Raw genomic sequence first — 11,824 nt, 5'->3', positions numbered from 1 at the left:
CTCTAAGATTCTGTGATGCAGTTGCCACTGCACACAGCCACAAGCGGCCTTTTTATTAACAGGCAAAAGAACAAAGGCAATCCCAATTTCTCCCTTCTTGTCTGCAAAGAAACAGAGAAGGGAGAGATGCTTCTCAGAGGAGCATGGTAAAAAGACATGTGGTGTAGAATATGGAACAGCTGATGGTTCAGCATCTCTTCCACTGCAAGATCTAGGGGATAGCTGATGATACCCTGGAGGCAGGAGTAGGAATATAAAGGAGCTCAAGGCTATCTGCTCTTAGGTTTTAGCACTGTGACCTTTACCTTAACTTACATTTAAGTGTTTCTTACAGTGTAAATCCCTTTTGTTTTGATTTTAACAGAGTACAAGAATTCAGGGAAGTAACAGTGGCATACAGCCTTTAATTTCCCCTGGTCTTCTCACCCAGCAATGAGGTCTCACAACAACAATACAACAATAAATAGTTATAGAAGGTAACTCACTGTACTGAAGAGTTCTTCAGAAGGATGGGAGCCACAATTGAGGCAGATCCTTGGACAGACAAGCCAGAGGTGTTTAGGCCTTGTTCTTCCTTGTTACCCCAGAACCAGCCCCTAAAAGGGAACACAAAGTTCACACGCTTGTATTTGAAATGAACACCATATAAAGAACAAAACATCCTAAAAAAGCTACATATCATACAAATAATCCAGCTAGCTTCTTTATGCTGCTTTTCTGTGGAGCAACAACTTTACAGAACGAGATCTTGCTCTATCAATACAATGTTTTATTATTGATGGGCTTGTTAAAATCAGAGTGAACTCCAAGCACCCAGATATTCACAGCAGGCAAACATCTCTCTGAATACAACTGAAAAGGCCAGAAGGGCTGCTCCATGTTACCTGTAATAGCCATGTTTGTCTCTGGAGTACATCAGGTGATCAATGCATGGCCTTTCATCTATTTTTTTTTCCCCCTGTGTTCCTCCTTTCCATCCTTCTGCGTAGCCTTGTAGCAGATAAATCTGTTCAATAAAGGGCCCACCTGACTCTGAGCAGAAGGCAAAGCAGAGGATTTGTCAGCATGAAAACCCACACTGCAAAGATGAACGGGCATCAGTGGCAGTTAAAAATCTGCTAGAAATGCTAATATACTAATATACACTACCCTCTTCCCTGATTTCCATATAAAAAAGGAAAGGAAGTTGTGTGTGAGCCAGAAAAGCTAAAAGGCTCGGGCAATGTGCTCACCTGCCATCCCACACAGCTGGGTGTGACTTAATGCACCAAACACCAGGGAATCGTTGCCAGCTGGGCGATGGACACCACGAAGCACACAGGTTTTCAGTGCTGGCAGCAGCTGCAACGGGAGGATTGCCTCTGAGAAACTTACCAAAACAATGAAAATAATAAAAAAAAAAAAAAATTAACATCTATTTCCACAACATGTGTTTAAATTTATATACTATATTCATTTATATATAACACACAATATATAAAGTATCAAAATATATTATTTTAACATGTATACATATATTATTATATATTAAATATATTATATACATTTTAATTATATATATATTTATTATATATATAATACATCTATTAAATAAATATAATGTATATATATAGATTAAACATAAACCTGTTTGTATATATTTGCATTACTTCTATTTCTTTACTTTTCTGGTTGCACATATCTCTATATCTTGATATATTTAATATACATTTCTATGTTTTTATTTTTGTAGTATTTATTTAAAAGCCCCGAAGCAAACCTAATAAAAACCAAACAGTCCCTTTATCTTAAACGGTATTTAAAAATCTTTTAATATATATTTTTTATCAGATTTATATACCTTGTTGATATACATAACACATAACATATCCTAAAATATATCATATTACCATCTATACGTACAGAAATCATATTATAGATTATAAATCAATATATATGCATATATTTCTATTACTTATTTTTACTTATTTTTATGCCTACATATATATATATATATATATATATTTCTCTATACCTTTACATATTCATTCTTGAAATATTTTATTTATTTTTTTCTTATTTATTTAAAAACCCTGCCTCTAACTAAATAAAAACCAAGCAGCCCGTTTATCTTCAATATTTTTTAATATCTATTTTGATCATCATTATACTTCCAGGTATATACTCGGTGGATAAACTCCCCCCGACCCGCCCGCACCTCTCACCGTTTCGGCACACAGAGCATCCCCTCCTCGGGCCGCTCTGGACCCAGCGCCGGGGAGCGACCGTTGGGAGCCGAAGCCATCGGGGGACACGGTGGGAACATGGCAGTGACACTGTGGGGACACAGCAGTGACACAGTGGTGACACGGCGGGGACACAGCGGTGAAACGGCGGGAACACGGGGGGAACATGGCGGTGACACTGTGGGGACACACTGGAAACATGGCAGTGACACTGTGGGGACACGGGGGGAACATGGCGGTGACACTGTGGGGACACAGTGAGAACATGGCAGTGACACGGCGGTGACACGGTGGGAACATGGCGGTGACACTGTGGGGACACACTGGGAACATGGCAGTGACACCGCGGGGACACACGTCAGGCACTGACCAGCATCATGCGGTGCAGATCCGACAGCTCGGGCACGGCTCCCTTGCAGAGGATGATGACGGTGCCGGTGGTGTCCAGCCCGCGGCGGCCGGCGCGCCCCGACATCTGCGTGTACTTGCCTGTGGGGACGCAGAGCCGCCGGCGTCTTCTCCTCACGGATCCTCCCGCTCTTCCCCTCACGGCTCCTGCCCTTCCTCCCCTCACCTTTCCCGTCGCTTTTCCCCCTGCTTTCCCCTCGTGTTTGCTGCTCTTTCTCCCTCAGATTTTCCGCCTTTTTGCTCTCTCATTTCCCACCATTTTTCCCCTCACGTTTTCCCGCTCTTTTCTCCCCTCAGGATTCCCGCTCTTTTCTCCCCTCACGTTTTCCCGCTCTTTTCTCCCCTCACGTTTTCCCTCTCTTTTCTCCCCTCACGTTTTCCCGCTCTTTTCTCCCCTCAGGATTCCCGCTCTTTTCTCCCCTCACGTTTTCCCCCATTTTCTCCCCGTTTCCCCATTTTCTCCCCTCACGTTTTCCCCCATTTTCCCCTCACGTTTCCCACTCTTTCCACCCTCACATTTCCTGCCCTCTCCTGCTCGTGTTTCTTTTTCCCTCACGTTTCTGCTCTTTTTTCCCCACACCTTTCCCGTCGCTTTTCCCGATGCTTTCCCCTCATGTTTGCTGCTCTTTCTCCCTCAGATTTTCTGCCTTTTTACCCTCTCGTTTTCCCTCTCTTTTCCTCTCACGTTTCTCACTCTTTTCTCCCCTCACGTTTTCCCGCTCTTTTCTCCCCTCACGTTTTCCCTCACGATTGCAACTCTCCTCCCTCCATTTCTCCTCTTTCCTCCCATTTCTCCTCACTCTTTCCTCCCCTATTTCTACATTTTCCCAATTGCCTTTTCCCGCATTTTCCCTCTCAGCTTTCTCCCATTTTCCCTCTCCGCTTTCTCCCATTTCCCCTCCCCGCTTTCTCCCATTTTCCCCTCAGCTTTCTCCCATTTTCCCCTCAGCTTTCCCCCATTTTCCCCTCAGCTTTCTCCCATTTTCCCCTCAGCTTTCTCCCATTTTCCCTCTCCGCTTTCTCCCATTTTCCCTCTCCACTTTCTCCCATTTTCCCTCTCAGCTTTCTCCCATTTTCCCCTCAGCTTTCTCCCACTTTCCCCTCAGCTTTCTCCCATTTTCCCTCAGCTTTCCCCCATTTTCCCCTCAGCTTTCTCCCATTTTCCCTCTCCGCTTTCTCCCATTTTCCCCTCAGCTTTCTCCCATTTTCTCCCTCCGCTTTCTCCCATTTTCCCCTCAGCTTTCTCCCATTTTCCCTCAGCTTTCTCCCATTTTCCCTCTCCGCTTTCTCCCATTTTCCCTCTCCGCTTTCTCCCATTTTCCCTCTCCGCTTTCTCCCATTTCCCCTCTCAGCTTTCTCCCATTTTCCCCTCAGCTTTCTCCCATTTCCCCTCTCAGCATTCTCCCATTTTCCCTCTCCGCTTTCTCCCATTTTCCCCTCAGCTTTCTCCCATTTTCCCCTCAGCTTTCTCCCATTTCCCCTCAGCTTTCTCCCATTTTCCCTCTCCGCTTTCTCCCATTTTCCCCTCAGCTTTCTCCCATTTTCCCTCTCAGCTTTCCCCCATTTCCCCCCTCAGCTTTCTCCCATTTCCCTCTCAGCTTTCTCCCATTTTCCCCTCAGCTTTCTCCCATTTTCCCCTCAGCTTTCCCCCATTTTCCCCTCTGCTTTCTCCCATTTCCCCTCTCAGCTTTCCCCCATTTCCCCTCAGCTTTCTCCCATTTTCCCTCTCCGCTTTCTCCCATTTTCCCCTCAGCTTTCTCCCATTTCCCCTCTCAGCTTTCCCCCATTTTCCCCTCAGCTTTCCCCCATTTTCCCCTCAGCTTTCTCCCATTTTCCCTCTCCGCTTTCTCCCATTTTCCCCTCAGCTTTCTCCCATTTTCCCTCTCCGCTTCCTGCCCGTTTCCCCTCACGTTTCTGCTCTTTTCTCCCCTCAGGATTCCCGCTCTGTTCTCCCCTCACATTTTCCCCCCATTTTCTCCCCGTTTCCCCCTTTTCTCCCCTCACATTTTCCCCCATTTTCCCCTCACATTTTCCCGCTCTTTTTCTCCCCTCACGTTTTCCCGCTCTTTTCTCCCCTCACGTTTTCCCGCCCATTTTCTCCCCTCACGTTTCCCCTCACGACTGCACCTCTCCTCCCTCCATTTCTCCCCATCTTTTCTCCCATTTCTCCTCACTCTTTCCTTCCCTATTTCTACATTTTCTCAACCCGCTTTCTCCCATTTTCCCTCTCCACTTTCTCCCATTTTCCCCTCACATTTCCCCTCAGCTTTCTCCCATTTTCCCCTCAGCTTTCTCCCATTTTCCCCTCAGCTTTCTCCCATTTTCCCTCTCCGCTTTCTCCCATTTTCCCCTCACATTTCCCCTCAGCTTTCTCCCATTTTTCCTCTCAGCTTTCTCCCATTTCCCCTCTCAGCTTTCTCCCATTTCCCCTCTCAGCATTCTCCCATTTTCCCTCTCCGCTTTCTCCCATTTTCCCCTCAGCTTTCTCCCATTTCCCCTCAGCTTTCTCCCATTTTCCCTCTCCGCTTTCTCCCATTTTCCCCTCAGCTTTCTCCCATTTTCCCTCTCAGCTTTCCCCCATTTCCCCCCTCAGCTTTCTCCCATTTCCCTCTCAGCTTTCTCCCATTTTCCCCTCAGCTTTCTCCCATTTTCCCCTCAGCTTTCCCCCATTTTCCCCTCTGCTTTCTCCCATTTCCCCTCTCAGCTTTCCCCCATTTCCCCTCAGCTTTCTCCCATTTTCCCTCTCAGCTTTCTCCCATTTTCCCTCTCAGCTTTCTCCCATTTTCCCCTCAGCTTTCCCCCATTTCCCCTCTCAGCTTTCCCCCATTTTCCCCTCAGCTTTCTCCCATTTCCCCTCTCAGCTTTCCCCCATTTTCCCCTCAGCTTTCTCCCATTTTCCCCTCAGCTTTCTCCCATTTTCCCTCTCCGCTTCCTGCCCGTTTCCCCTCACGTTTCTGCTCTTTTCTCCCCTCAGGATTCCCGCTCTGTTCTCCCCTCACATTTTCCCCCCATTTTCTCCCCGTTTCCCCCTTTTCTCCCCTCACATTTTCCCCCATTTTCCCCTCACATTTTCCCGCTCTTTTTCTCCCCTCACGTTTTCCCGCTCTTTTCTCCCCTCACGTTTTCCCGCCCATTTTCTCCCCTCACGTTTCCCCTCACGACTGCACCTCTCCTCCCTCCATTTCTCCCCATCTTTTCTCCCATTTCTCCTCACTCTTTCCTTCCCTATTTCTACATTTTCTCAACCCGCTTTCTCCCATTTTCCCTCTCCGCTTTCTCCCATTTTCCCCTCACATTTCCCCTCAGCTTTCTCCCATTTTCCCCTCAGCTTTCTCCCATTTTCCCCTCAGCTTTCTCCCATTTTCCCTCTCCGCTTTCTCCCATTTTCCCCTCACATTTCCCCTCAGCTTTCTCCCATTTTTCCTCTCAGCTTTCTCCCATTTCCCCTCTCAGCTTTCTCCCATTTTCCCCTCAGCTTTCTCCCATTTTCCCTCTCCGCTTTCCCCCATTTCCCCCTCACGTTCCCACCCGCTCTCCCCCCAGCCCCACATCCAGCCCCTCACCGGGCAGGAGATCCCGGAAGCCATTCCCGTCGTGTTTGCGGATGGAGTCGAAGACGACGGTCCTCGCCGGCATGTTCACCCCCATGGCGAAGGTCTCGGTGGCAAACAGCACCTGGGACAGGCGTGGGGCAGCCATGGGGTGGGATCCCCGTGCCCCACAGCCGGCTGTGCCGTTTTTCCCCGCTCACCTTCACCAGCCCCTGGCTGAAGAGCATCTCCACCACCTCCTTGAGCAGCGGCAGGACCCCGCCGTGGTGGATGCCGATGCCGCGCTGCAGCAGCTCCGACAGCTGCAGCACCTGCGGGGAGGAACGCGCTGGATCCCCTCCTCCAGGTACAAACCCTTCCCTCTTTACACCTCACACCCCAAAATCGCCCTCCCCGTCCCCGTGGGACCCTAAAATCACCCAAAATCGCCCTCCCCATCCCCTCACGCCCCAAAATCCCCGTCCCTCACGCCCCAAAATCCCTGTCCCTCACACCCCAAAATCCCCGTCCCTCACACCCCAAAATCCCCGTCCCTCACACCCCAAAATTGCCCTCCCCATCCCCTCACACCCCAAAATCCCCGTCCCTCACGCCCCAAAATTGCCCTCCCCGTCCCTGTGGGACCCCAAAATCGCCCTCCCTGTCCCCGTGGGACCCTAAAATCACCCAAAATCACCCTCCCCATCCCCTCACACCCCAAAATCCCCGTCCCTCACGCCCCAAAATCCCCGTCCCTCACAACCCAAAATCACCCTCCCCGTCCCCTCACACCCCAAAATTGCCCTCTCACACCCCAAAATCGCCCTCCCACACCCCAAAATCACCTTCCCACACCTCAAAATCGCCCTCCTTGTTCCCCTCACACCCCAAAATCACTGTCCCACACCCCAAAATCACCGTTCCCACACCCCAAAATCGCCCTCCCACACCCCAAAATCGCCGTTCCCACACCCCAAAATCGCCGTTCCCACACCCCAAAATCACCCTCCCCACACCCCAAAATTGCTGTCCCACACCCCAAAATCGCCCTCCCACACCCCAAAATCGCCGTTCCCACACCCCAAAATCGCCGTTCCCACACCCCAAAATCACCCTCCCCACACCCCAAAATTGCTGTCCCACACCCCAAAATCGCCCTCCCACACCCCAAAATCGCCCTCCTTGTTCCCCTCACACCCCAAAATTGCCCTCCCACACCCCAAAATCACCCTCCCACGCCCCAGAATCTCCCTCCTCATCCTCACGGGGACCCCACCTGTGGCAGGCGCCGGTCGGAGCCGCGCAGCCGGGCCAGGCAGTGCGTCAGGAAGTGCCGGACCTGGGCGCGCTCGGCGCCGCTCAGCAGCTCCAGGGAGCCCAGGGCGGCCGCCTGCTCCTCGCAGCGGCCACGGGAGAAGGTGAAGGTGACGGCCAGGAGCAGCTCCCGCTCACGGAGGGTCTGCAGCAGGGACGGCCAGACACCACGCTCCTGGGGGGAGAGAAGGGTCAGGGGGACCCCCAAACTGCCCCATGGGACCCCCAAACTGCCCCATGGGACCCACAAACAGCCCCCAGCCCCATGGAGGGTCTGCAGGAGGGACAGCCACACCCCACACTCCTGGGGGGAGAGAACAGGGTCAGTGGGACCCCCAAACTGCCCCTTGGGACCCCCAAACTGCCCCCAGCCCCATGGGACCCCCAGTACCCATCCAGGGTTGGGGGTTTGGGGTCACTGGGACCCCCTGGGACCCCCAGTACCTGCCCAGGGTTGGGGGCTCCCATGGTGGGCTGCCGTGCCCCGAAGCTCTGCGCGTGTTTGCTGCTCTGCTCCTTCTTGGCCTCCACCGCCGCGTAGTACCTGGGACAGGGGAGGGGCAGAGTTGGGGCAGGTTTGGGGCAGAATTGGGTCAGAATTGGGTCAGAATTGGGGCAGAATTGGGGCAGAATTGGGGCAGAATTGGGGCAGAATTGGGGCAGAATTGGGGCAGAATTGGGTCAGAATTGGGGCAGAATTGGGGCAGAATTGGGTCAGGTTTGGGTCTGATTTGGGTCAGGTTTGGGTCAGATTTGGGTCAGATTTGAGTCAGATTTGGGTCAGGTTTTGGGTCAGGTTTGGGTCAGGTTTGGGGTCAGGTTTGGGTCAGGTTTTGGGTCAGGTTTGGGTCAGGTTTTGGGTCTGATTTGGGTCAGGTTTGGGTCAGCTTTGGGTCAGGTTTGGGTCAGGTTTGGGTCAGGTTTTGGGTCTGATTTGGGTCAGGTTTGGGTCTGATTTGGGTCAGGTTTGGGTCAGGTTTGGGTCAGGTTTGGGTCTGATTTGGGTCAGGTTTGGGTCTGATTTGGGTCAGGTTTTGGGTCAGGTTTGGGTCAGGTTTGGGTCAGGTTTGGGTCAGGTTTGGGTCAGATTTTGGGTCTGATTTGGGTCAGGTTTTGGGTCAGGTTTGGGTCAGGTTTGGGGTCAGGTTTGGGGTCAGGTTTGGGGTCAGGTTTGGGTCAGAGTTTGGAGCAGGTTTTGGGGCAGGTTTTTGGGGCAGGTTTTGGGTCAGATTTTGAGTTAGATTTGGGTCAGGTTTTGGGTCAGGTTTGGATCAGATTTGGGTCAGAATTGGGCAGGTTTTGGGTCAGGTTTGGGTCAGGTTTGGGTCAGAATTGGGCAGGTTTTGGGTCAGGTTTTGGGTCTGATTTGGGTCAGGTTTGGGGTCAGGTTTGGGGTCAGGTTTGGGGTCAGGTTTGGGTCAGGTTTGGGTCAGATTTAGGCAGAGATTTTGGGGCAGATTTGGGTCAGGTTTTGGGGCAGGATTTGGGGTCAGTTCAGGGTCAGGTTTGGGTCAGATTTGGGTCAGAATTGGGCAGGTTTTGGGTCAGATTTGGGTCAGATTTAGGCAGTTTCAGATCAGATCTGCATCAGGTTTTGGGGTCAGATTTTGGGTCAGTTTCAGGTCAGGTTTGTGTCAGGTTTCAGGTCAGATTTTGGGTCAGATTTAGGCAGTTTCAGCTCAGATTTGGGTCAGGTTTTGGGGTCAGATTTTGGGTCAGTTTCAGGTCAGGTTTGTGTCAGGTTTCAGGTCAGATTTTGGGTCAGATTCAGGTCAGGTTTGTGTCAGGTTTTGGGTCACATTTAGGCAGGATTTGGGTCAGATTCAGGCAGTTTCAGGTCAGATTTGGGTCAGGTTTTGGGGGTCTCACCCCTGGGTGCTGAAGGCCCCCCCTGGGCCCAGCAGCTGGAACAGCTGGTGCCGGTTCCGGGCGCTGTTCCCGGTGAACAGGAAATGCTCCAGCGGCACCGGGCGGCGCGGGGTGCTCAGAACACGGACACAGCGACGCTTGGTGCGACTGACGGGGTGAGAGACACCCTGAGAGACCCCCAGGGACCCCCAAACCACCCCTGGGACCCCCCAAAACCTCCCCAGGGACCCCCAGAGACCCCAGGGACCCCCAAAACCCCCCAGGACCCCCCAAACCCCCCTGAGAACCCCCATAAACCCCTCAGAGATCACTAAAGCCCCTCCAAGATCCCCCAAAGCCCCCAGATCCCCCCCATGTCCCTCTCAGAGACCCCCGAAGATCCTCAGGACCCCCCCCAAACCCCCCCAGGATCCCCAAACCCCCCTGAGAAGCCCCCAAACCCCCTGAGGACCCCCCAAAATCCCCCGAGAACCCCCCAAAGCCCTCTCAGGACACCCCAAACTCCTCCAAGACCCCCTCAAACCCCCTGAGGACCCCCCAAACCCCCCAGGGATTCCCCAAAGCCCCCCCAGGACCCCTCAGGACCCCCCAAAGCCCCCCCAGGACCCCCCAAAAGCCCCCCCAGGCCGTACCCGACCCACTGGGCGAACTCGAGGGCGTTGGGGACGGTGGCGCTGAGCAGCACCAGCTTCACGTGCTCGGGCAGCAGGATCAGCACCTCCTCCCACACCACACCCCTCTGGGGGGCACGGGGGGGTCAGGGGGACCCCAAAACACCCAAAAAACACCCCCAGGAACCCTCAAAACCCCCCAGAACCCCCTCAGGAACCCCCAAAACCCCCCAAAACCCACCCAGGAACCCCCAAAACCCCCCAGAACCCCCTCAGGAACCCCCAAAACACCCCAAAACACCCCCAGGAACCCCCAAAACCCCCAAAAACCCACCCAGGAACCCCTCAGGAACCCCCCAGCACCTCCTCCCACACCACACCCCTCTGGGGGGCACGGGGGGGTCAGGGGGACCCCAAAACACCCCAAAACACCCCCAGGAACCCCCAGAGATCCCCTAAACCACTCCAGAACCCCCCAAAACCCCCCAGACCACCCCAAAACCCCCCCAGGACCCTCCAGAACTCCCCAAAACCCCCCCAGGACCCCCCAGAACTCCCCTAAACCCCCCCAGGACCCCCCAAACCCCCCCAGGACCCCCCCAGAGCCCCCCAGGACCCCCCAGACCACCCCTAAACCCTCCCAGGACCCCTCAGAGCTCCCCTAAACCACCCCAGACCCCTCCTAAATTACTTCAGGACCCCCCCAGGGCTCCCCAAAGCTCCCCCAGAGCCCCCCAGAGCCCCCCAGAGCCCCCCAAAGCCCCCCAGAGCCCCCCAGAGCCCCCAGCCCCACCTCATCGTCATTGACGTAGTGAACCTCGTCGAAGATCACCCACTCCAGGTCCCGGATGGCGTCGGAGCCGTTGGACAGCATCGACCTGGGGGGGAGGAAATGGGGCTGGGGGGGGGTCCTGGGGGTCCTGAACCCCTCCCCAGGACCCCTCAGGACCCCCCAAAGCCCCCCCAGGACCCCCCAGGACCCCTCCCCAGCTGAGGATCTCGGTGCTCATCACCAGCCACGCGGCCTCGGGGCGCAGCCGCACGTCCCCCGTCAGCAGCCCCACGTCCCCGAAGGTGTCGCGGAAATCCCCAAACTTCTGCTTGGACAAAGCCTTGATGGGGGAGGTGTAGATGGACCTGGGGGGACACGGGGGGGTCACCCCAAAAAAACTGCGGGGGTTTTGGGGTCCCCTCAACGGTTTTGGGGTCCCTGGGGCAGTTTTAGGGACCCCCAGCCCAATTTTGGGACCCTCAGCCCAATTTTGGGACCCCCAGCCCCATTTTGGGACCCCCAGCCCCATTTTGGGGTCCCCAGCCCCATTTTGGGGTCCCCCAGCCCCATTTTGGGGTCTCACCGTGTCATGTGGCGCCGGGCCAGCCCCATGGCGTACTCGGCCAGCGCGGTTTTGCCGGCCGAGGTGTGAGCGGCCACCAGCAGCAGTGACGGCGCTCCAGGCACAGCCGCGCGCTGCTGGAACGGATCCGGCTTCAACGGCCACTGGGGAGGGGGAAACGGGTCTGGGGGTCACTCTGAGCACCCCAAAAACCCCAAAAACCACCCCAAAAACCCCCAAACCAACCCCAAGAACCCCCAAAACCACCCCAAGACCCCCCAAATCTCCCCCAAGCCCCCTCAAGACCCCCCAGGGCCCCCCCAGGACCCCCCAAATCCCCCCAGGACCCCCCAAATCCCCCCCAAGACCCCCCAAATCCCCCCCAGGACCCCCCAAATCCCACCCTGTGGGCGGGGTCCGGCAGCAGCTCCTCAAACCCCTCCACGGGGGTGGCGGCGTCGGGGGAGGAAAAAACCTCAAAACCTCCTCGGGGGGCTCTGGGGGGGGCACTGGGGGAGGAGACCCCTCCCCAT

At 54.3% G+C, this 11,824-nt stretch overlaps 1 protein-coding gene across 1 annotated transcript; it reads right to left on the bottom strand.

Moving 5' to 3' along the window:
- Nucleotides 1–167: 167 nt before the first annotated feature.
- On the bottom strand, nucleotides 168–11,449 carry LOC131587144 (superkiller complex protein 2-like; the record flags this gene model as incomplete). The annotated part of the gene is made up of 14 exons (XM_058854702.1): nucleotides 168–596; nucleotides 885–1,032; nucleotides 1,233–1,361; nucleotides 2,205–2,315; nucleotides 2,596–2,714; nucleotides 6,154–6,308; nucleotides 6,385–6,495; nucleotides 7,440–7,652; nucleotides 7,922–8,021; nucleotides 9,347–9,493; nucleotides 9,979–10,085; nucleotides 10,751–10,838; nucleotides 10,951–11,094; nucleotides 11,313–11,449. Coding segments are annotated over 14 exons (1,824 nt in total), but the record flags the coding sequence as incomplete, so codon positions are not given.
- Between the last annotated feature and the right edge of the window lie 375 nt (nucleotides 11,450–11,824).

This window comes from Poecile atricapillus, chromosome 1 (assembly GCF_030490865.1).
Source record: "Poecile atricapillus isolate bPoeAtr1 chromosome 1, bPoeAtr1.hap1, whole genome shotgun sequence".
Taxonomy (NCBI): Eukaryota; Metazoa; Chordata; class Aves; order Passeriformes; family Paridae; genus Poecile; species Poecile atricapillus.
The sequence above is the reverse complement of the archived record's forward strand: the minus strand, read 5'-3'. Positions and strand labels throughout refer to the sequence as shown.